The sequence below is a fragment of the Diadema antillarum genome, unplaced genomic scaffold (assembly GCF_040938485.1).
Source record: "Diadema antillarum isolate AM-2024a unplaced genomic scaffold, OU_Dant_1.0 seq00000484_RagTag, whole genome shotgun sequence".
NCBI classification, from domain to species: domain Eukaryota; kingdom Metazoa; phylum Echinodermata; class Echinoidea; order Diadematoida; family Diadematidae; genus Diadema; species Diadema antillarum.
In genome coordinates this window covers 876,036-901,374 of record NW_027271447.1, presented here as the reverse complement: position 1 = coordinate 901,374, position 25,339 = coordinate 876,036, and the positions used below count along the sequence as shown (strand labels likewise).

General features: G+C 38.8%; 1 protein-coding gene across 2 annotated transcripts in view; it reads left to right on the top strand.

The window, feature by feature from the left end:
• The first annotated feature begins 256 nt into the window (after positions 1-256).
• Positions 257-25,339, top strand: part of LOC139733619 (ubiquitin carboxyl-terminal hydrolase 31-like) — a 117,176-nt gene continuing 92,093 nt past the window's right edge. For both annotated transcript variants that reach the window (XM_071644429.1, XM_071644428.1), the window contains exon 1: positions 257-1,825. In XM_071644429.1, coding sequence (XP_071500530.1) covers positions 407-1,825 — 1,419 coding nt within the window. In that variant the 5' untranslated portion in view covers positions 257-406. The remainder of the gene's footprint in view (positions 1,826-25,339) is intronic.

The following is a 25,339-nucleotide window of genomic DNA, read 5'->3' as shown; positions in this document are numbered from 1 at the left end:
AGAGCAGAGGGAGGGTGGGGGGAGGGGGGGGGGGGCGGGTGAACAGCGTTGACGTTTTTCAAGTCCAGCTCCCACTGGACAGTGTGCAACGATCATTTTCCGCGGCGACATCAACTGGTAGCTCTCTGCGTGCGTTTAGGAGAAGCGCTCGCCTCCTCATCAACATGCAGCGCAGCGAGCGCCACCACTCTGTCTCTTGCTAGCTAGCTTGCTAGCTCTTATACGTTCTCTGCATATCGCATAGCATCATCAGCGGATGTGCGTGGTATCCTAGAAAGGGATATGGCCAGGAGAAGGGGACCTCTATGTTTCACCGTTTTAGCAGTCTTAAAAAAGGACTAAACGAAATGATTTGGTCAGGATCTTAGTATGCAGTGGAGTGAGATTTTATTTACAGTCTAGAGCAATGGCCAATCGTTCCGTTTACGGACGTTCTGTGTCCGATGCCGCACTCAACGAGTCTGTTGGGGGACAACAGGAAATCAACGGGAGCACAGCGGCTGCTATGCCGCAAGCCTCCGCTCGGGGTTCGCGAGGTGATCGGAGCTACGGGACTAGAAGCACAACTGAGGGATACGTGAATGGATATTCAAGGCAACACTCCTCACACATGGATTATAATAATGCCCAGTGGAATAAATCGAGAGCTCCACCATCAAGACATGCAGCAGTAGCAATGGAAACTCATTCCGGAGATGAATTGTGGAAGCGTAAAACAGCAAGTTTGCCCCGCTCAGTGAGAGCCAAAGGAAGAACTCAGAGACATTTATTAAATGGCCACAGCTATGGAGATGTTAATCCTTTCAGTTATCCCCACAGTCAGCAGCAAGCATTTGGCACGAACCAGCTGCATCGATATACCCAGAGAGAGGACATGCATGAGGTCCTATACCACAGAGAAAATGGCCAAAGAGAATACCTTTCATCTGTAACAAGAGCTGCTAGTTTTCACCTAGGGTCTGAAGACTATGCATACAGGGCGTCACAGACAATACACCAGTCCCAGAGCGGTTCTAGACTGTCACACACTGAATCAAGAACAACATCCATACAACATAGCAGTGGTTCAGTGGGAGATGACCGTTACCGTGGTTACAACAGAGAGTCTAGCCCCCGGCCCATCTTGTCTCGCTCAGTGTCAAGTTCCAACACTCCTACCAAACACAGCAGTGGGAGTGACCACGATGATAGTCTGAACTCTTCTTTCTCTTCGTCTGTCGGCAGTCCCGGAAAGAAGAAGCTCTCCCGGAAGCCGTCTTTCAAGGCCTTTGGATCACTGATCCAGAAGATGGTGCGTCAGATTGGGAGCATGGAGGACACCAAATCATCTGGCCCTTCACAAGAACAGGAAGGGTTAGCTGGAAGTGTCATCGCCAACGGCGACGCTGAGCAGTTCTCCCCCATGTCTCCCCCCTGCAGCCCTGTCCTCCTACATGGACGCGTTCCTGGTCTCTCCGGTCTCCGTAACCATGGTAACACTTGCTTCATGAATGCCATTGTCCAGTGTCTAAGCAACACTGATCTGCTTGCAGAGTATTTTGTTCTGGAACAGTACCGCTCCGATCTGCATCGCACGAAGAAAGTGAGCAAAAAATTTGGAACAAAGGGAGAAGTCACCGAACAACTTGCAGTTCTTCTTAGGGCAATATGGGGCTGCAAGTACTCACCCCACCACACAACAGAATTCAAGCGAACAGTTGCCAAGCATGGAAGTCAGTATCGTGGGAACGAACAGCATGATGCACAAGAGTTTCTCATCTGGCTGCTGGATAAAGTGCATGAGGACTTGAACAGTGCAGCAAAGAAAAAGTACAAACAACTGAAGGTAATGGGAAAAAAATTTAATTAAACGTAATTGGATTTTTCCTCTGCCATCATAAAATATAGACCATTAATTACCCTATTAAATGTAGTTGGAGTTGCATATCTGCCTGATGTGTTTGTTGCTATTACTAGAAATCTTTAAAACTGTGGCTGTATTTATAAGGCCAAATTTACCTTTGAATTTACTGGGCTGTCATCTATACTCTAGACACACCTATAACTTAAAGATACATGTAGTCTTTTCTTGTGACGGTTTGTGTTTTTACTGTTTTTGTTTTTGTTTTATTATTCCAGTTTGGCTAGTAGCCCTTACAAAAGTAGCAGAATATGCACCACTTTGTAATCAACAAATTTCTATACAGACTCCAAACTATATATTTGCTTTATGCATGAAAAACCTCATTTTCATTTTGTTTGTGTGTGTGTGTGTGTGTGTGTGTGTGTGCTATAGATTCAATTTATTTACATTATTGTGAAATGGTTAGGAGGAACCATTAACTTTCATCATCTGGGAAAGACAACATGTCTTGCTGATATCCTAATAACCATCTTTTCAAAAGGCAAGAAAAGCAGTTTGGCTGAACTGACATGGAGTGGATCTTCAAGGATATAGATTACTGTTTTGTTTTAAATGGGTTTAGTGATGGGTTCCTTTCTTGAAAACTAAACATTCTACAGACATGTACATGAAGACAGTTTGAAGATGCCAGCCCCTCGTAGTCTGTGCCAGTTGACTAGCAATAGTCAGCAAATGGTAGCAGCCGGGCACATCGAGCTACCTGTGTATAGAGAAGAAGAAGAATTTAATTAGAATGATATTATGAAGTGTCATCCAATTTCTTGAATATTACCACACATTTATATACTGTTTATTGCATTATTTCAATACTTAGGGCACCTTTTCAAGAGAAGGATAGAGCTTGGGGCTAGGGATGAACCAATTTCTAAGCAAACATCTGTACATGTGATAAACAAAATGACAATTTCAAAAGCAAGGAACAATGCACTAACAACACGACACTAGTAAATGGTTAACCGAGTTATTGTTATAGCGTACAAAACAGGTCAAAAGCTACATGTGAAAGGTACGTTCACACTACAAGTATCTTACCACTGATGATAGCTACTGTCCATGATAAGAGACTTACTAGGACTCTAACCAAGAGCTTGTTCACAAATTGCTTATCATTGTTGATAAGACACAGAATTGTTTCTTATCAACGAGTACCACTTGATCAGAAAAGTTGGGAGTTTGAGTGCATGGCTTGTTGTGAGTTGTGACCCCGGTGTCATAGCACATGGTCCCACAAAAACTTCATTTCAAGATCATCATGATAAAGACAGTCTTGATCTACTTCCGTGAATGTCTTTGGGCCTTATCAATGCACACAATATATCTGTTGTATGTGTGTTTTTTTCCTCTGTTTGTTTTTCATTGCAGATTACATATTAAAGCTACAATTGTAGATGTGGGTTAAATTGATACACTGTTTATATACTGCTTATTGGCAGGAGAATACACCTGTACAATGTATGTCATCATGGTGATTCGAGATATTTTCCAGAAATGTCACATTTTTAATGTAGTACCATAATATCATGAAAGTAGTGTAGATTGATTAAATGTTATTCAAACATACCTTTACTCATAATTTGTTTGAGAATCATTAGCCATTTAATGCTATTTTGTTTGAAGATACATTGTACACAAGGTCATGACAACAGGCACAGAGCCTTGCCTTCATTTATTATGATTGTAATAGACAAATTTATGATAAACTAGAAGAGCACTCTGAGAGCGCAGACCTCCGCCAAGCGCAAGCAGCTACTTTCCACCGATGATCTTGCAAAGAGATTTTTCTCTTCTCCACCACTGGGGAAGTTCAAAGCTCATTGGGCTCTTCCATAGAGATCGGTGATTTCCACCGATAGGTATACATGCTGACAAAATCGCCCGATTTCCCAATGTAGAAGCCTTTGTTACGTCACAAACCCTCAGCTGCATGGCGCGCCTCACCCTAGCAGAAACTAGAGCACGCACTTTAGTGCTCGCATGCAAACCTCAAATACGCACAGCCTGAACTCCCAAGTTCATTGACCTTACAGCTGTACCTGTCAAAATATCAAAAATCCTTCATAAATTCCCCAAAAATTCTCGGATCACTACCAAAAGTTAATCGTTTGTTACTTGTGTCATTCTCAACCTGTCCTGCAAGTTTCATCCCAATCCGTTATCTACTTTTTGAGTTATTTTGCACACAGACAAACGAACAAATGAACGAACAAACCAACGGTAACGAAAACATAATCTCCTCCCTTGGCGGAGGTAATTATCATTCCCATAGCAAAAGTATTTTTGATAATAATCATGATAATGATGACAGTATTAAGTAAGAACACAAATTGTTTAATTGAGGAAATTATATGAGTTGTGATGTTGATGTTGCACTTTCCTAAAAACTTGGTATTTTTACACAGGAGGCAAGTCATTAGTTGAACCATTCTTTTGCAAAGCCAACTTGATTTCTGCAGAAACCTTGCCAACCGTTGTGGGACCAGGGAAGTGACAAGTCTCGCCTCCCTGGTAGGGCTGGGAGAAATGACAGTGGGACTGGCTGATGTCCTCCTCCTCCCCTCCTCCTCTTTCTCCTCTTCTTCTTCCTCTTCTAACCCCCTCCCCCTCTTCACCATGGCAGCTCTTTGAATTGTGATGGTACTGTGTGATAGATATGTCAAGCATCTGGCAGAGCAGCTGATGTTCATGGGAAAGCACTCCATGGCCAGGTTTTTTGGCTATAGATCTATACAAATGCCTTCTGGCACGCTTGCTGGCTTGCAATGTACAGTGTACAGCGCATCATCAAATTTTATGCATCATTTATTGGCTTGTCAGGTTAACAACTCCTCCCCCACCCCTTCCTCACATCGCACAGGGCAACCATACAGTTTTACCCCACCTCCCTGGTTTTACATTCACTGTGGCTGATCCTTTCCATTCATAACTTTATCAACTGCAGAAGTACCACCTGCCTTTTAGTATATCACTCTTGCTTTATCAAGCCACACTGGAATGAAATGTGATGTATAAAATATGTCTGAATGACAGTCAGAATTACAAGTCAGAAAAAGAGAGAGAAGGAGAGAGAGAGAAAAAAAGAAGAAGACACCCACACAAACTGTAAATTGTAAGAATGAAAAAAACAACAACCATCAAAGCACTTATCTGCTTTGTTTTAAATGTGATTTTATACAGTGCACTTAAAGAAAAATCTGTGCGGATACAATGTGCTTTTTTATGCAAGAGCTTGAATTTATGATCCCATGTTTTTTATACAGTGAACATCATGTACTTACGTATGTAGACATTGCTAATAATCCAGTTCTCCATTTTAAAATGGAATATGTTCTATCAGTTTTGTTCATTTATACGTAGGAAGCAAATGTTTTAAAAGAAAAAGTTTTACATGACTGTTCATTTTTTTTTTTTTGGTATCATTCTAGGAGATAGAGAAATATGAAATACTGTAGCATCAATTGAATAATATTCATACATGAAGGCAAAAAGAAAAATACATTTGTTGTATAAGACTAAGAGTATATATGATTCCAAACCCCAGTTCTCATATCACCTACACTAGCATCTGGAGAGTTTGTGATTTGATTTTTTTTTTTGATGGTCATTACTGAAGAGCAGCCAGTGTTACCTGGCTAATCAGATATGTGTATACTGATTACACACTTACTGATAGGAAGATGCGCTCCTGATAAGTCTGTCCTTGCAGTATTCAGCCAGTGGCCTCTTCAAGTTTACAAGGAGCCTGAGCTGCCGCAGATAAAGACTGTAAAAATATTATCTCAAGTAATCACTGGCTAAGGTGTCTGCTGATTGTGACAGGGTTGCAGCTGCTGCAAGCTTCTGAGGACTAATTCTGGAAATGTGTGGGCCGGTTTGGCACCTCGAGTGTCACAAGCCAGCGTCAGGTGCCGTAACACGAGTATCAACGTTGCTGCCTAAACCTGGTCACACTTGCAGGAAACTTAATCGAGCTTAAATCTCAATGTGCAATTGGATATTTTCTTACTGACCTGTGTGTTCCGCTGTCTGCACTTAGCTACACACAACCTGGTATGATGACAATGGAGTTGAGAATGTTTTACCATACATTTACAAAAATAATGTGACTCAGAATGAAAGGTCAGTTCAAAACAAGCAAAGAGCTCTTCAGTTAAAAATAAGATGGCTGTTGGAGTTGCCCATAATATCTGGAAGATATCATCATTCAAATGCTCTCATTTCTCTTCACCATCTTCCAATTTTACTCAAGCATTTTTTAACCTTATTGTTTCATTGATTTCACCAAAAAAAAAAAAAAAATTGCTTCCTCGTAGATCAGTAGATTTTTTTTTTTCCGGATTAACATTAGTTAAAGATGTTCATGTGCATGTTATATTTCCACAGAAGGCAATATATTTCATCTTTTTTTAGTGATTGGTCCTTGAGCAAAACAAAGTACTCTGTAAGTGATGGTTATAGGAGAAAAGTCAAAACATGGCAAAACGCGGTTTAATTCCTGACTCCATGCATCCAACCTGTCATCCATCTCTCTCTACCTCTATTTATTTGTCTGACAGTTTGCTTGTCTGTCTGTCTGTCTGTCTTTCTTTTCTTTTAAAATTCAGTGGCACACTATACAAGTACGTTGTATGAACATCAAGGGGAGTGTGGGATTCTTTCCTTTGGAATGATGGTATTTTGTATCAATTTCTATAAAGTAATATTTTGTTTTGCCTGTGCACTTTATACAATTACACTCAACTTTGCCTTAGTCAAATCTATTTGGACTGAAGAAATAGCTTCAACTTTACCATGAAGAGAAAATTTGGCTTATGAGGGGCTTAAATGAATAGAATATAAAGAGAAGAGAACTTGAAAAGACCTTCGACATGGGTGATTATTTGACTTAAATGCGAGGTCGACTTAAGCAAGGTTGACTGTATTTTCTTTCTACCCTGCCTGACTCAGCAAATTGGCGTGTGCCTTTTTCATGTTGAGGATAATGTTGCTCAGTGAAAGTTTTGTGCAAGAATCAATTATGGGTACTACTGTATCAAAGAGGGGGGAGGGGGAGAAGAGAGTAACAATGGGGTTAGTGAGGGATATGAATGTGATAAATGAAGTGTAAAACCACCAGGTGGAAAATATCAGCAAATGTTGCTGAATGTTGCTGAATGAAATGTACATTATCAGTTATCTACTGTGCAACTAGACAGTGTACTGCAGCTCTTTCAGTAACAAGAGGAGAGGACTCGTGTGCCTTTAAAGCACAATTTTCTCTTCTGGGAATGTGGGGGGTAAGATCTCATTTGCATAGATGTAGCCATCATGAGATGCATGGATGCACAGCACATGTTTTACTTAACAGTATCTAGTGCATTCAGTGCCATCTGAGAGTGTGCAGCCTTTGAAGTGGAGCTTTCATATCTAGTTCAGATTAACGGTCGCATCGAGTAGTAGTCTACGGTTGGAGGCGGTGATGTGCTCGATCATGATAGTTTTCAACCTACAGTGGTTTCTTTAACCATTGACGTTATAAAGTCTATGCATTAGCTACAGCTGTATACTGAAGGATGATAGGCTTAAGATGCGTAGTTTACATGAAGAATGTGAAATTTGCATTTGAGTCATGAATTAGAAGGTTCGTTTTGGGGAAAATGATAGAAATGGTTTGTGTGCCCAGACTAAAGTTAATGGACCTATCCTCTGCCTATTCACTTGGACCTTGTTAATTTCATAAAAGCCTGGAGCGGATTGAGATGAAAGTTGAATGCCTAGCTGACTTGATGCTTGTTCATTATATATAATACCAGCGTAGTCTCATACTCTAAACCCCGCCTGAGTCAAGAATTCACTGATAATTGCAATTTAGTTCAAAGAGTGTTGTCATCATATGAGCTTTCTGCAAAGCATGGAGCTTGAAATACGATATTAGTTTGTCACCTTCGGTGCTTTCTCAAAATCAACATTATGAAAAATTTGATCCTGCAGGATTTCACTGTCCCAAATCCAAACCTGAGATGCTACATGGTCAGTATAGTTACGTGTGTTTAACAAGCTAGACTATAGTGCTGATGGAAATGAATGCACCACGGGGAATATAGATATTTCATCTGGACAGATACTCTCTGTTCTTCCGTTTACTTGAAAGTGCAGTTATATTTCATTAGATTGATTCTTTCTGAATGGAATACTGCCCTTGCCCCCTCCATTGTGACTGTGTTTGATATGAAAAGCATTGGCTGTAAAAAAAGAAACAAAAAATCAGATTCTCCTTGTTGAAGAGATAATGGGATCAAACTTGTACTGTGTAGTGTTGTGGGCCCTAGACAAGCTGCTTCGGCAAATATTTTGTTTTGCCTGCTTTTAATACTGCCCAATGGTGCAAACATTTACTCAGTCATGTTTGTTGAGGAACCATATAGTTTGTGAAATCTGCTAGTTAAGTATCATGTTTCATTTAGTCCCCTTTTATTAAAAGAGTTTAATAAAAACTTACTGTTCACTAGCATACAAATGTTCATAGTTGACCCCCACATCCTCAGCTTTTATAACTGATGTAAAAAAGAAATGATGATAATTATGCTCTTTTGTAGATAATACTAGTTCATCTCTCTCTCTCTCTCTCTCTCTCTCTCTCTCTCTGTCTATCGCTCTCTCAAAATTCAAAGCAACAAAGGAAATGATGTCATACCGAACTCGGTATAGTCCGTACTTCACTAGACTCGGGACTACATTGAAGAGATGGTACATATGTCTGTCAGTTGAAAGCAGACAATGCAGTTACGATTACAGTATTTGTGGTGAGAAAGTCACTTATTCAAACTTCAGATATTGAGAAGGCAACTTCTCAAAAGTCTCATGGTGCCAAGTTGACTTGTTTGAACTTGCACGTTTTCAGAGACCATAACCCCAAGCCCCTTCTGATCTGGAGATTCTCCCGCCTGAAACCCCTAGCAAACGGGAGACGCTAACTTGATGTGCGCTGTCACGACCAATGGAAGAGAGCTATGACATAGCCAGTTGAATTATCACAAAATTACATTTATTATAACTAAAGTCTGTATCACAATTAAATGGTTGCCATTGCAACTGCATTATCATCACATTGACATCAATTTCCGAAAATTAAATTATCTCATGAGTTCCAACGAATATAAATGCACTTCCCTGTGTTAATCGACGCCTGAAGTCTAGTCCATTCAGCGATTATAATTGGCTGCGTTATAACATCATTGAAGCGGCTCGTAGGATGGCAGCTCGTGCGTTGACGGCGGCCCAAAAGGAACATCCGGCGTTCAGGAGGCAGCATGCATGCTGCATCCCCAGTGTGGGTAGATACGGTGGTGCTCGGCTTATCAACGCTGCGTTGACATTAAAACATGTTGACCCCTCCTTCTCTGCGATGTGGAGTACGAACTCAATATTATGTAGTGCGACTCGAAGTGAAGCACGAACTCGGCTCGGAGTAGGTGCGGCACAGGGACTCGGGGTAGGAGTATGAACTCAGGATAAAACCCTTAAGAAATTGGAACAAATTTCCACTAGCTGAAAATCGTACCCAAATTCCATATATATAATAACTCCACCTTTTCAATCCATGCTTCATAAATCTCATATACATTTGCCATAAATTAACCTATGACAAAGTCAATTTACCGCTGGATAAGTTATCACTTACCCTGACACAAATCCCCATTTCAATTATCCGTTCCACGTCAACATACATATCATAATTGTCAAATATCTCTGTAAAATAACATTTACTGATAGACTTTCTTCAGATTCTATCACAACCATAGTTATTAAAAATCAAATTCACTTATTCTTCAATTTCTGCCACACATCTATCTCAACTTCCTCAGATTTTCTGACATTCAGATAATATTCTCAAAATGCAAAATAATGCTATCACTTGCTTAAGCGCTGACTGTAAAACTGATAGAAAAACTATTCAACTCACCACCATTGTGGGCTCACAACTCCTCCCAAAATTAACGGTACTCGAACTCGAGGGCCATAGCCTGTTGGCTCCTCAAAACACAAACTCGAGGGCCCTAGCCTGTTGGCTCCTCCGAACACAACTTGACTCTCTGCTGCCAAAATGAAGAGTGACTCTCTCCTACACTGTGGCAATGCAACCTGTAGCTTCGGGCGGGTCTTGGCATTCAAAGTATCCCTGACATTCGCCCTTGCCTGGAGGCGATTACGTAATACTACCTGTCTCCCTCTCTGAGTGGAGTCAATACATTTCCACTAAGCTACTTATTTTTTTCCTTCACAAACACAATTATAGCAAAAGCATTTTCTCTTGGCAACATCTTCCCGTCAAAAATATACATAAACAAATGAGAGGACTTTCTTTTTCAAATTTCTGATACTACATTATTTTTGATACTTATTTTCCAAATTTCAGAATATTGCTGTTGGAAAAACTACTAGTTTGTGAACTCGTTTGATATTTGTACTTTAGGAAATATGAATACAGTGTGTAAAGAGCTGATGAATCTGCTAGTTAAGTATCATGTTTCATTTAGTCCCCTTTTATTAAAAGAGTTTAATAAAAACTTACTGTTCACTAGCATACAAATGTTCATAGTTGACCCCCACATCCTCAGCTTTTATAACTGATGTAAAAAAGAAATGATGATAATTATGCTCTTTTGTAGATAATACTAGTTCATCTCTCTCTCTCTCTCTCTCTCTCTCTCTCTCTCTGTCTATCGCTCTCTCAAAATTCAAAGCAACAAAGGAAATGATGTCATACCGAACTCGGTATAGTCCGTACTTCACTAGACTCGGGACTACATTGAAGAGATGGTACATATGTCTGTCAGTTGAAAGCAGACAATGCAGTTACGATTACAGTATTTGTGGTGAGAAAGTCACTTATTCAAACTTCAGATATTGAGAAGGCAACTTCTCAAAAGTCTCATGGTGCCAAGTTGACTTGTTTGAACTTGCACGTTTTCAGAGACCATAACCCCAAGCCCCTTCTGATCTGGAGATTCTCCCGCCTGAAACCCCTAGCAAACGGGAGACGCTAACTTGATGTGCGCGAAGTTCTAGGGTTCGAGATTCTCTCTCCGTGCTATCTGAGGCTTATTTTTCACAATACGTTGACAATAAGTAAGAAATCATTTCAAGCGGGAGACACAGAGCCAGGGCGGGAGAAATTAAATCTCAAGCGGGAGAACGGGGGATTTTGCAAAAATGTGCTTTCGGCGGGAGATCTCCCGTCGAAAGCGGGAGAGTTGGGGTCTCTGCTTTTTGTATTTAAGCACTGTCTTTGAGGTGAATAGGTAAAAAGGCAACTTCTCCTCACTCTACATGGTGCTCTTTTTAGGGTGAAAAGGTGAGTTCAAGGTGCCTTGTCCAAACTTGCCCTTGTACCTTGTTGCAGCAATTAAGAAGGCAAGAAGGTGATCCACTCACTCACTGAAACTCACATGGGATAACTGCCCAGGGGTCGTGTTCAGGATTAGAATTTGACAAGAAGACAGCTGGCTCAAACAAGGTTCAGTGCATTGTTCAAGGGGAGCAGGCAACAAGGTGAGAATTGAACTTGTTGAAACTCGTGTGAGGCACATTATGTGAGACAGAGTGTCAGTACATGTTGCATTATATACAAGTAGCTACAGTGTGGTTAAGCTTCCACTTATAGGACAAGCATTAAAGGGGAAAATCTGTGTTCAGGTTAACTTCTATAAATACGTAAAACCATTTTGAATAGTTTTCGTCAGGATATGATCAACACTAGCAAAGAAAATTATGGCATTTTACAGTTTCAACATTTTACCTGCACTGGAGGGATTTATGCACAATTTATCATAAGATCATGTTGATGTCATGGCCTGACAAGTGTGACCCAATCATTTGCATGGAAATCGTTCAAAATTGGCTGTCTATAGATTTTATCATCAGAATTATACAGAGATGAAATTCAATGATTCCACATATCAAATTGTTCTTTAAGAGTAGAAATAATTTAGCGATGATGACCTAGTGTAAAGGACTTGAGATGTTACAGGTGAAGCTGAGAGCACTGCATTTAATTGACAAACCACAGTTAAATGGTAAGTACCTGAGGTGGTAACATCTATAGATCATCTTATTGTATCATTATGAAAACTTTCCCCCAATTTTGGACACAAGCCTTCCGAGAAACAATGTGTGTGCACGTTCAGGTCACCGGGTCACGTTGTTTACTCAGGTCACGCTTGAATGGAGATAACAAAGAGACCGGGCGTTTCCATTATTAAAATAGGGGTTCGCTGCATTGCGGGGGGCATTTCATGAAGCGATTTGGTCAGATATTTTTCTGACAAACTGTTACAAGCTAAGGAAATCCTTGTATCTGAGCCTGAGAGCAAATTTGTCCGACAGATTTGTTGGACAAAATGCTTCCTGAGATGCCCCAAGGATTTACACAGGCAGGCTAGGCACTGCCACAGAGTTCTGTGGGCACAGCTCGAGTGTCAAAGCCCATCTACTGTACTTAACCATACGCAACTTTGTACATGTGGGACTTAATGCAACGAAACGATCGTTCATTTTTTGGGTGCCTAAAGACCTCATCATTTACCTCATTTTCTGGCTATGCAGACATTTTTTCATGACATTATGTATGCTTTCACCAATCCTAAAGCATACTCGATCATTTTAACCACCTTCATGGCCGATGTAATGAGTTTTTTTCGGACAAAACAGGCGGATTCCTCTTCAAAATAAGTTGGGAAAATCTCCGTTGTCACAATCCAGCTTCTCACGTGGGAAATGAGACAATGGACTGTACGTACATACCACATACATCCGGTCATCTCCCTATGCGATGAATAGTATCGCCCATTACGTCATTGCTGGGTTTCCTACTTTTGAGGCAATTTTTCCAATTGATCAGTAGTTTTATTCAAAGAAAGCAGCGGAGTTGAATAACCAATAGCAATGAGTTTTATATAGTCATGTAGATTACAGCCCGCACTATCCAAAACACTTCGCCCCAAGTTGATGCGATATATGGTTCTGGTTTGATCGATGTTGATAACCAGCGAGTACGAACGAAGTCGTGGAAATTTCGTCATTTTCCATAGACTTTTCACAAGAAGTGGAAATGCCTAACCAAATTAAAACTTGAAAAGCAGCGAAGATAAATACTCTCCGGAAAAAATCTTCACATGAAAAGAAAGAACATTTTGTCTACTTTTCAAATCGCTTCGCCCCCTCCCGTGTCCTCAATAAGAAATATGACATATTTTAACATATCGCATCAGTATACGAATTTTGATGCCTGAAATTACACGTTATAGATAATCCGCACGTGTGCGCACCGCTCGCGCACTCCTTATGTCCACGAAGTTTCACAATGGTATGTCTTGTTTGTGATTGAGTGTTAACTTGCCATTGAACTTTCTTGGTTTATGATTGTCAAGTTTAAGGGAACAAAGTCATTCAGTCTGCCTGAATTTTACATTAGTTGTAAGAATTAAATTGAATATTGCCAACTTTCTTTTTTTAACTCCATAAAACTTGTCCAAAATTACTGCCTCTCTTGTCCCCATTACTAAGCTGTGAAAGTACAACTGTGAGAAACAGTTCTGCCAGTTGTTTCTTGGTATCTGGGACCCATTTCACATGAGTTTTGATACAGTTCTTTTATCTAAACTTGCAATAATTGTTATCATTGGGGCATCAACTTTGTTGATTTAAACTAATGGATCATATTACTGTAAACGTGGAAATTTTCGCGGTACATTAAATTTCGCGGATTTCGCGCTACGTTCGGCTAGCGCGAATTCAAAAACGCGCGAATATATCTTCACAATTTTCTATGCACATTTTCAACGGGATGAATTGTGTGCGCTTCATCGATGATACTGCTATGTAGTACAATGTACAGGCATGTTTACGCTACTAGTACTGTGCGAAGAGACGATAGATTGCTGTGTACTGTAGCATGCAGTGTGCACCGCGCGCACCGATGCTACATTCCCCCGTGACTACGGTACTACAGTCACAGCTGTACTACATATTTGAGTGCTTGTACTCGCAGTCGAGCCGCTCGCTACGTCGCTTGTCGTACGCTGGCATAGCAAGCTATGTAGCAGAGGCTTTGGATGAAAGCAGTGAATGTGTACTACAGTAAAGTAACCTGCTGCGGAGCGCGAATTTAAGAACCCGCGAATACGTTTTCAAGCCGCTCAGCGCGAAAAATTAATCGCGCGAAAATATTGACGTTTACAGTATAGTTATATACGGAGTGTTGCCATAACAACTGTAATTAATCCAACGAAAATAATTGCAAACCTCATTATGAAATAGGCCCCTGGTATAAAATATATCTCAAAACATGCCTACACCGATGTTTTCAATTATTTTATCATTATTGTTATCATTTTTTTTTTTTGTATTGGCTTGCATTGTGTAATAAAAATCAGGACTCGAAGTGATATGTAAAGTACAAATGTAGCAAGGGAATTTTCTTTGTTAGTATGGGATGTGATCATTTTAGCTACAGGAATATAACTTGATACATTAGTCTGTACTTGGCATTTTACAGGTTTTTACTTTTCATTATGATGTAGCAGCACTTAAAGATGAATTACCAATTGCTTACAATGTAATTTTGATACAATCGTGAAATTGAAAATACATGTACAAAGTCAAAGCATAAATTTAGCTTCTCACACCCAAGTATGCAAACTGCATTTGTTTTTCTGTTTTTAGTTTTTTTAAAAGCCATTTTATATACACATTATACCATGTTTATTCTATATCATAATCAATTTGTACGGTAGCATTGTTTCCAAAAATATAGAGGACTACGGCACTGATGCTATTTCCATACAGTTAAAGGTAGCTGTGAAGATACACATTAATTATTTATGCTCTTTCATTGCCCTGTCTGAGTCAAGAGCATGGTGAGCTCTTGAGTAATGCACGGCGTACCCTGCGAAATGCTGAAAGCATTGTATACCCAAGGATCATAAAGGTCATTTCCCTCATCAAATGTCAATTTTCGAGAGAGGCACAATTTTGGCGCCACACGTTCATCACCCCTGTTTTTCCTTCTTTCTTTCTTTTTTTTTCCCCTCTTGGTAGTCTTGTGTGTTTGGGCATTCTTGCATTTGATGGACAAATAAAGTCATACTCTTTGTTGCAGGTGAGGTGCACTGTTGGGGTTTTCAATTGGCAATTTACTGCTTGCCTCCTAAAAACCACAACACCATACGACCACGGCATCAGTCATGTCATTTATAAATGTACAGTACAGTATATTACGATTGTTGTGAACTCTCCTGGTGTCAGTTAAATAACTCTGGTTAGGAGAGTACAATAGGATGATTTCATGGTTGTTGGCTTCTTCTGTTTTTGTTTTGTTTCGTTTCTCTTCCAATTCGATTTGGGTACTGTCTCACTGTTTTTTGAAATGCATGTGTGGATTAATTACTGTGCATACATTACACAATGAATCAATCAATTTGCTGTGTTGATGGCAGTCAAACCCAGTTATTCTACTCTGATATGAGTCATTGTGTGCCTGCCTATGGTATTTTTTAAAAAAAAGTTGTTCATAGTACACATTTTCCCCTACATCTTTGATTAATTCAGTGATGATGCAGACATGCAGTGTTTAAAACTCATTCATGTGCTACAAATATGCCTCATAAGAGTGATCTCTGTTTATTTTTATGCCTCTGCCACGAAGTGGTGCCGGAGGCATTATTCATATTATATTATAAATACAATATGATCACTTCTATTTGAAGTATGTACTCTGATGCATGATGTGTACAATGCCTTGTGGGTTAGTGCTCATTTTACAGTACATTTAATGATATACAGACCAGTCTATAAAAGTCAAGTCTTGTCAGGAAACACAATGGAACATCATAAGCTTCTGTCTTCCAAGGATTTACCCCACTTGCAAGACTTTATTGTCCCGCTGAAAGACTGAATTTCCTCATGTAGAGCACAGTCTGTATGCCAACTACAGGTACAATGTACATCGTACTGCACTTGGCAAACAAATTGCCGTGGAAAATTTAAATAGGGTCACTGTGAAGAGCAGGGTATGAGTGCAGAGCAGTACTTGCCTGGTTTCCAGACTGCAAGCTTTCTTTCTTTTTTTTACTACCTAAACACGTTGTACCCAGCATTGTGCTGGCATGTTTACTCCCATCACAAGTGTCACAGCAGTCTTGAGTAAAGACTACCTTGAAAAAATGCTGTATTAAAAACAGAAAGTGTAAAAGAAAAAAGTAACTAGGCTTGGAATTTGTCAAGACTGACAAATTAGGTGATCCGATTTTTTTTAAATCAATGATTCGAGTCCTGATCACAATAGGCATGACCATATAGGTTTCATCTGTGTTTAGAGACATTGGCCGTGTGATATTTGGATTCTCATTTAGAAAAGAGAGTCAGGTCTGCTATCTTAGGTACCAAATTCGGTATACACTATAACGAAGATACAGAATGAAGTATATTTGACCATTGACCCAACTTTGTACAGCCAAGATGGCATCTGAGCAAAAAGTGATTATTTTGTGAAATGATTCTCGTAACATGGTCTTTGCGTGTGCAAAATATGGGAAAGATAGGACATGTATTCACCAAGATACAGGTTGAAACATTTATGACCTTTGACCCTTATTTACATACCCAAGATGGTATCTGATCAAGTAGTTGTTATTTTATGAAATAATGTACGTGACATGAACTAAAAGCAAAATATGGGGATGATAGGGGCTGTTTTTCTTGTGTTATTGCAAAGAAAGTTGCAGAAAGAAAGAAATATCTCAATACATCGAAGATACGTTTGATTTCAAGCAAGTTTTTTGACGCAATCTCGGCGTCGTATGAAAAAATGGAGAGAACACTGGCGATAGCCCAAAGTCTCAGCTACAACATAATAATATCTGGGAGAAATTCACCGAAGAGTAAGTGAGCTAGTGCTCGATAAGAACCGTCATGTCAATTTTCATTTCCAGAAAAATTCCCTCCCATAGAGATAACACGTAAACTGGTTAAATTTGACAAGGTTACATTATATCCATTTTCACGAGGTGAAGACATCATCCGATTGAAACTTTGATGAACAAAACTTGAAGAGTATTAAATTGGCTACAACATACTAAAATCTGGAAGAAATTCACTGAAGCGTAAGTGAGCTAGTCGTCGATAAAGACAATCATGTCAATTTTCACATCTAGAAAAATTCCCTCCCATAGAGATAACACATCATAACGAAGATACAGGAAGAAGTACATATGACCTTTGACCCCACTTTGCACAGACAAGATGGCCTCTGAGCCAAAAATAGTTATTTTGTGAAATGATCCTTGTAACATGGTCTTTACGTGTGCAAAATATGGGAAAGACAGGACATGTATTCACCAAGATACAGGATGAAACATTTATGACCTTTGACCCTAATTTACATACCCAAGATGGTGTCTGATCAAGTAGTTGTTATTTTGTCAAATAATGTACGTGACATGAACTAAACATGTGCAAAATATGGTGGTGATAGGGTATGTTTTTCTTGAGTTATTGCAAAGAAAGTTACAGAAAGAAAGAAATATCTCAATACATCGAAGATAAGTTTAATTTCAACCAAGTTTTTGGACGTGATCCCGACTCCGTATGAAAACATGAAGGGCACAGTTATGATAGCCCAAAGTCTCAGCTACAACATATTAAAATCTGCAAGAAATTCACCGAAGCATAAGTGAGCTAGTGCTCGATAAAGATAGTCATGTCAATTTTCATTTCCAGAAAAACTGCACTCCCACAGAGATAACACGTAAACTGGTCAAATTTGACAAGGTTACTTTCAATCCCTTTTTACGAGGTGATGCCGTCATCTAATCAAAATGTTGTTATTATATGACTGAAAGACCATTTAATAAGCTACAACATATTGAAATTTGGGTAAAAATCGACAAAGGATAAGTGAGATGCGTTTGGGTGAACTTGATATTTGATGACGTCATTTTGAAAATTTACTTTTTTTTACTTTATTAAGAAATTTGATATCTTTTAATAATTTTTTCAGTATTGCCAACCCATGAAACGACATGTACAACTCATCAGCTTTCAAAATATGTAAAGAAAATTGGGGGTCACCGTCCATCCTGACGAGTAAAATCGGATCTAAAATTGGCGGTTGTTTGACATAGTTGCACTGTCTATCGCCATTGACGCGCGCGCGGAATTTCAACTTTGACGGGCCCGTATGACGTCATATTGAGTCGGATCGATTTGAAACTTGGTAGAAATATTCCTTGACATTTCAGACATCCGATTAAAGTGAAAAAACGGGAAATTTCTATTGCATATGAGCTGTGCGTACGTATATGCGCGCGCGCGTACACGTCCGTCCAATTTTTTCAATTTTTCAAAAAATGCTCCAAATGGTCTAAAACGTGTGCAAAAAAATTTTGAGCTCGATTGGAGCATACAAATATTTCAACGCGCGCATACGCGCACATTTTAAGGTATAGATGAATTTTGAAAATATGACTAGAATGCGCTTGACTTGAAATATATGTGACGTAAATTTCATTGAAAAATTCCATTGCATTAATGAGATATGATTGAGAATGTGTTTTCATATAATGACGTCATAGTGACGTCACGGTTGATTGATCACTTTGATTTTATTTCGATTGTCGTCTTTGGGACACGATGCATATTTGGTATAAGTTTGACATTCATAGGCAATGTACTTTCTGAGGTAACCTCTGCACAACTTTTGGGGAGAAATAAAGAAAAAAAAGAAGAAGAAGAAGAAGAAAGAATCCGTACAGAAACAGAAGGTGATCCGAGAGGATACTCGGATCACCTAAAAATTGAAGAGCTTGATGTATGTTTTCAGGAGAATGGTCTCTCCTTCAGTTGATGCAGCTATTGAAGTAACAGCCTACAAACTACAACGTAGGGTAAAAACAGCTCCAGTGCCTTTATGCTAAAGCTAAGGATAGATCACAGCTTGTACATATATAGCAGCAGATAGCAAGATGAAAGGCAGACTTCAAGTGTTCCCCTGGCTGTTTGCCCAGTAATCACAAAGAATAGAAGAATGTGATCAGACATTTAGACTTGATACACTTCAACCCTTTGGGTCTGAGAAGGGCCAATTGAACTATGTACAGTTTTGTACACAGTGCTGGGTAAAATGTGTATATCGGAACATAACTGCATATGAACTGCATGTAACACTATAGCCTAAACCACTTGCTGTAAAGCATGTTAATATATAATGGGATGTCAAACCAAGTGACCATTGCTGAAAGAGGAACCCTCACTCCACGTTCATGTTGACTCTGACCAATTCAAGGAGTAGAGTCAAGAAAACTTGATATCTATACAGCAAAAAATCCACAAAAATCAAATGGGTAAAAGTTTAATTTGTCAGTTAAACCAATAGTCATGACCATTGTGAGTGCAAATGATAGCATAAAAATCAAAGTGATACAGTAACATCCTCAAATAAACTCTTCTTTGCATTACCAAGAAATACTCTTTAATTTCTAAACACAATGTTTTCAAAGAAATGAAAGAAGATATTTCACTCTTCAAGCCAGTCATTCTTTAGCTGTACCTGTGTAATGATGAATCAGGGATTCCTTTTAATTTGAACTTTTGCTGATAATATGGTTGACAAAATGTGCATTCATTGTATACTGTTCTGTACAAACCACTGTCTCATTGGGTGATGCCCAGGGGAAGGAATCAGATGAAGATTTAGAGCTCTATATCTAACCTTGCTTTCACACGTACCAAGAGTGCTTAATTTGAAACACGATTCTAATCACGCATCACTAGAATTGTGTTTCAAAATAAGCATTCTCACCATGTGAATGCAAACTGGAATCACGGATGGTGATTTAAATCGCAGTTCCAGTCGCATTTCAAATGACGGTCCGGAGGTATTTTCCAATTGCGTTTCGTCAGAAGTATGGAGCGAAACAGGCGTCTGAACATAATTGACCTCCAATCATGTTTTTGGGGGTGGAGCTTATGTGACCTTTGTGACCTTACTGTGACCTTTCAACCACTTCCACAGAAAGGCCACGCTCCTCAAATGCTCGTAATTTGTAATTGGTGTGAACTTGGAAAGAAGCCACAATCTCCCCGCCCCCCTTGCTCTGAAGTTCAAAACCACAGAATCCGCGAAGCCTTCATCTATCGTGTGTTCCAAATGAATGATGATTTGAATCGTATATATTGCTTTTGTGCTTGTAATGCAGCATTGAAATTAAAGCACTCTCGGTACGTGTGAAAGCAAGATAAGTGAATGCTGCAGCAATGATGATATGCCAGTTTCAGACGATGGATGGATTACCAGTAGTACCCACAAGAAGCATTGGGCCTCTCTGCCTCCAGCAGTTAAAATCACATCTTGACCTCACCGAGCACTTGTTCTGTCAGCGATACCAGAGCTCATTAATTCACTCTCCTTGTCATACTGCAATCATGTGGAAAATTTTTCTGTGTTCATCTCAAGGAGAAAATGACAGTGCTTTTGCTATTAAGGACCCAGGCCTATTCAAAGGCAAATTATTATGATTATTGTCTTTCTTGTAGTTGCTGCGTATTTTCAAGGAAAAGATCCAGACAAGTAGATATTATTTAATTTCATTTGCAGATAATGAAATCCTGTGATACACTTAAATAGTCGCAAGTACATTTTGTTTGGAAAATGCAAAAGAAAAATAGCTCATGTTTGTAATGAAGGACTTACAATTTATTTTATTTTTTTAAAGAATTAAATTCAAGTGAAAGATAATTTACTAAAATTGTAAAGAGTCCGAGGCAAGGACTTTGCAATAGTTGTAAATCTAATCTTAATGTTCACACGAGCTATTATATTTAGAATTTTTGTGCTGAACAGAGCTTTAAATTATTTTTCTTAAAGCGTGCAAATAGTATGCTATGCTACAGCAGACACAATGCCATTTGCTGACCTAAAATTGTGACCTTTACCCTGCAGGATGGGCTTTTAGATGCACATATTTTTACCCTCGATGAAACTGGTCTATCGCCTCATCTCTGAATACATGTTTTAGTTTTAAAATTGCATCGATGCTTTCATTTTATGCTTTCAATTGAAAAAAAAAATTCTGCAGAAAAGAGCTGTGAGTGAGAGACTGAGTGCAGACTATATCGTCAGTATGTACGTGGTAGTCGGTATGTACATGTACCATGCGTACCACCTGGTTGAAAGAGGAGTTTAATAGGAGAGATATTGTATGGAGGATATAACCTAAAAGCCTCTGTCAAGGACATGCATTTCTTCTGCCTGTCAAAAGCAGTTCTAGTGCTTTAAGAGCTGACAGTATGCCCTTACTGGGTAGAAAGCATTTAATTTTGCATATTATCCTACCTCTTGGTGTCTGTGAATGTTGGTATTAGCTTTCCAGGTATTGTACCTCCAGACATGTGATATCCTGTAAAATTTCTGCTTTATCATAATTTTTTTTTTTCTCCTGGCTGGTGCAATTTTGCATCGTAACAAAAGTAATCCATTAAGATGGCAAGCTTGATATGGCCGATGGCGTATTAAGAAAACTTTCTTTGAAGCACACTAGGATCTGAAGATGTGGAATTAATAAGTATTCAGTTTTAGAAGCACAGCAAAGCTGACTCTCTGAGGGTATGGCGGAGATGAATACTCTAATAAAATGACTGTGCAGGATTTTAAAATACATACTATGTAGGAATGCTAAGTTTGACGTACATTGTAATACTAGTACCTGCACTGAAAGCTGTGGACTACATGGCTGTTGTTTGAACAGCACTGGGTTTGTTTGATTATTTGTTGTGTTTAACCTATAATCAGAAAAATAGTGTCTGCAAGGACACTACAGAGCTGCATCTTCACAAGTGATCTATTCATTAAAAAAAATCTGACTTTAATAATTGCCAATCTCATGATCATGTGACATCTTGAGACGGTGAGCATCCACCCTGTGTGAATTACAGTGTGTTTCAACATCCGTCAAAAAGTACTGCATGGTCCATAATTCACGAAGATGGTACAAATGAAACCATGGTTTAAACCATGGACAAAATCCATGGAGCGCCAAGTGTCACATGGAATATTTCATTACGAAGTCAGTCATTTCGTCAATGAAATGATTATTTTGTAACGAAATGACTACGTTTTGTAAGTAAATGAACATTTCGTCCATGAAATGATAATGTCGTTAACGAAACGGTCATTTTGTCGATGAAATGACCAATTTCGTAACGAAATATTCCATGCGACACTTGGCGCTCCATGGTTTTTGTCCATGATTTCATTTGTACCACCTTCGTGAATTCGGGCCATTATGTTTAGTCTAATAGTCAAGTCTAATTTTTAGCCAACAGGACTTCCTGACAGTTTCACGAATGGTTAAATTTAAAATCGTAGAGCAGAGTAATCAGTAGAGCAATGTGTGCATGCACGTTTCATTCATGTACATTAAGGATTGGAATTGATATTTTCGCATGTTGGTGAATGTACAGTGTATACGCTAGTGGCTTCCGACCCACAAAATTCCCTGAAATAAAAACCCAGCAAAATACACTATTATATGGTGTATACAGTACTTACACACGTTGTATGTGATGAAATGACTGTCACAGCATATCAACATGTTGCACCACATTTGTTGACATAATGTACATAAATCTCTAGTCATTAATATTCGAAGAGGACCTAACTTCCATAAAAGATAATAAATTTCCCCATATTCATGTTTATTGTGCTCTTTCAGAGCTTCACAATATACAATTTTGTAAATCTCCAAAGTTTGTCGTCTTTGGTTTTATGTCCCACTCATCTCTGTGTTCGCTGGTACAGTATGTGATAAAAGTTGTGCCATACATACATAGATAATGAGGATATGAAAAATTTACAGTCATGGCATACAATAGAAATGGTACACTAAATCTTCCAAACAATCATTAAAGAAAAGTATGAGGGCAATAATTCTTGTATCAAAACTTATCAAACAGCATGGCATGTGTGCATATATACAAATTCTAAATATATCTTCAACAAACAATATTTCTAATGATAAGAAAATTACGCTTTAGGCTTTGCCAAGGATAATTACTGAAACTTATAAAGGTAGATTGTATAGCTCACTTAAGCAAGTGAATTGATTAGTATCAAAATTTATTTGGCATAAGCAGGTGAGTTGATTAGCCTGCTACTAGGTCCTTTTAGAGAAAACACCACCAAATTTGAACACATATGCAAGCCAGTCTCTTGTTACGAAACCAAAGATACATGTACTCGTACATGCACTGTGGCACCTGATATGTATTTTAAATGTGTGTAAAGTGTGCCTCAAATTGAATCGCAAGCTCTCTACCTCAAACGTTATCTAGCACCCCACTGCACATCGCTCAGTGAGGCTCGATGGACTGAGCTGCCACTGCATATTCACTTGGCTGGAAGAGATCTAATACAAAAGACAACCATTGTCCCCCTTATTTCAAGGGCAACCTATACTCTGCTATTCCACAGTGAAAACTGTGTGTAAAATCTGGAAATTGATCATGAAAATCAACGTACTAGGGTAACAAATTAACCATAAAATCAGTATTGCATGAGGTGAATGATTTCAGCCTTACCCAGGTATTTCTACAATAAGCTGTATATCTTAACATACAAAATTACCCACTCTTTGTGTGTGAGCTTTATGTCATCATATTGTTTGGAATAATATTGTAGAGTTTTTCTTTTGTCAACATGACTGATGTGAGTGCCACGCAAGGTTCAACTGGGCTGTACACACAGCCTGTAGAATACATTGTGTTCATGTATAACTCGAGCACTGTGATCTATCAGCACTTTAAAGGTACTCGTGCCCTGTGCCAACATTGTAACGCTTCCTGTACAGTTTACCAGTTTTGATGCATGGTTGTATTTTCGGCATGATGGGCCATGCATTATTAACCACACCGTGTCCGTTGTGCTAATGAAATGTTGCAATGCGTGGTTGCCAGGGCACTGTACGCCAAGTGTGACCCTGAGAAATATAGGCTCGTGCCGTCGTCGGCCAAATTGGTAATCCACCATGGGATTCCCTGCATCTCCTTGCTCGATGGGTTCTTGAACCATATCAAGGCTCTGTGTATTGTGTCGCCCTGTGTGTGTTGTGTGCATGATTAAGCAAACGTTTGTGCAGGTTGTCACAATCAATCCATGTGCTTTTTAAAAAGCTGTGCAAGCCTCCTGCCGACAGAAAGTACTTTTATATCAAGTCAATTTTCTCCTGATTCTTTCAAGGCAGGCATGTTTGTGTCTTGTTACGTTGAATGTGCAGAAGGAGGAATTTTCGGTTGCTGAATTTATATGTTTTAAGCACGCTCGTTCTCTTTTAAATCCACATAGCTACCTTTAACACCATGACTGGTTGTAATTTGATAATGGATCAATTTAATGTCAGTGTGATGACGGCCTTGCGTATGATTAATCTCTTGTGTTACTACCAGAAGGTTAACCAAGTTCATTTCATTTGGGTAGTGGAAAATGATATTAATTGCCTTTCTTTGTCCTCGATAAAGGCATGATATCCAATCATTCTTTGAGCAGTTTTGTCCATTATGGCTTTGACCTCTTTTATTTCTATCGTCTAAAAAATGAAGGCCATAAACTGTTAAAAATGCAGAATCAAGAGAAACATTCTTTCTGTGTGACAATCTATAGGTGATTTTGCATTATGGTGCACAGTATACACAATGTTGAATTGTTTGAATACTGACACCACCTGTTTATTTTGTATTCAAGAGTGCATTGCACATATATGTAAGAATTGTAAAACCAGTTGAGCTTCAATCTAAAGAAATGGAACAATGCATCATACAATGTAATAATATGGACAGTAATGTCCACAGACTGTTATTGTCACTGTTATTGTGAAGGACAATTTGTTAACATGTGCACATTTCTATTTTAATTTTCTTTTGTAAATATCAAACTGTAAACTGTAATTTTGCTGTTTCAGTTTCCATTCCAAAGACTGAAAAACAGGTGGCAGTGTGTACATACAGTAAAGTGCGTACTGTTTTTAGAGCAAAACCAATATGTGTTTAAAAACATTGCACCATAATTATTTTAAGATGTTGACTGTACAAATTATAATCTGACAGTGACTGTCAACAATAATCTGCAAATGTGATGTCAATAATCTGTGAAATGCGCTGTATAAAAACCAGCTATTATTATTATTATTATTATTATTATTATTATTATTATTAATAAGTTGATTTCTCTGAGATCTGTCTTTTAATACTCATCAGATATTTTCCGTGACTTTAAATGTAGGCCTACTCCTGTCCTGAACTTTCATAACTTTAGTAGTTGAATTGACGTGATCATACATACTGAAAAGTGAGACGCAGTTCTTCCAGTGTGGATTTTTCCACCATCTATAGCTTGTCACCATGGATCCATGC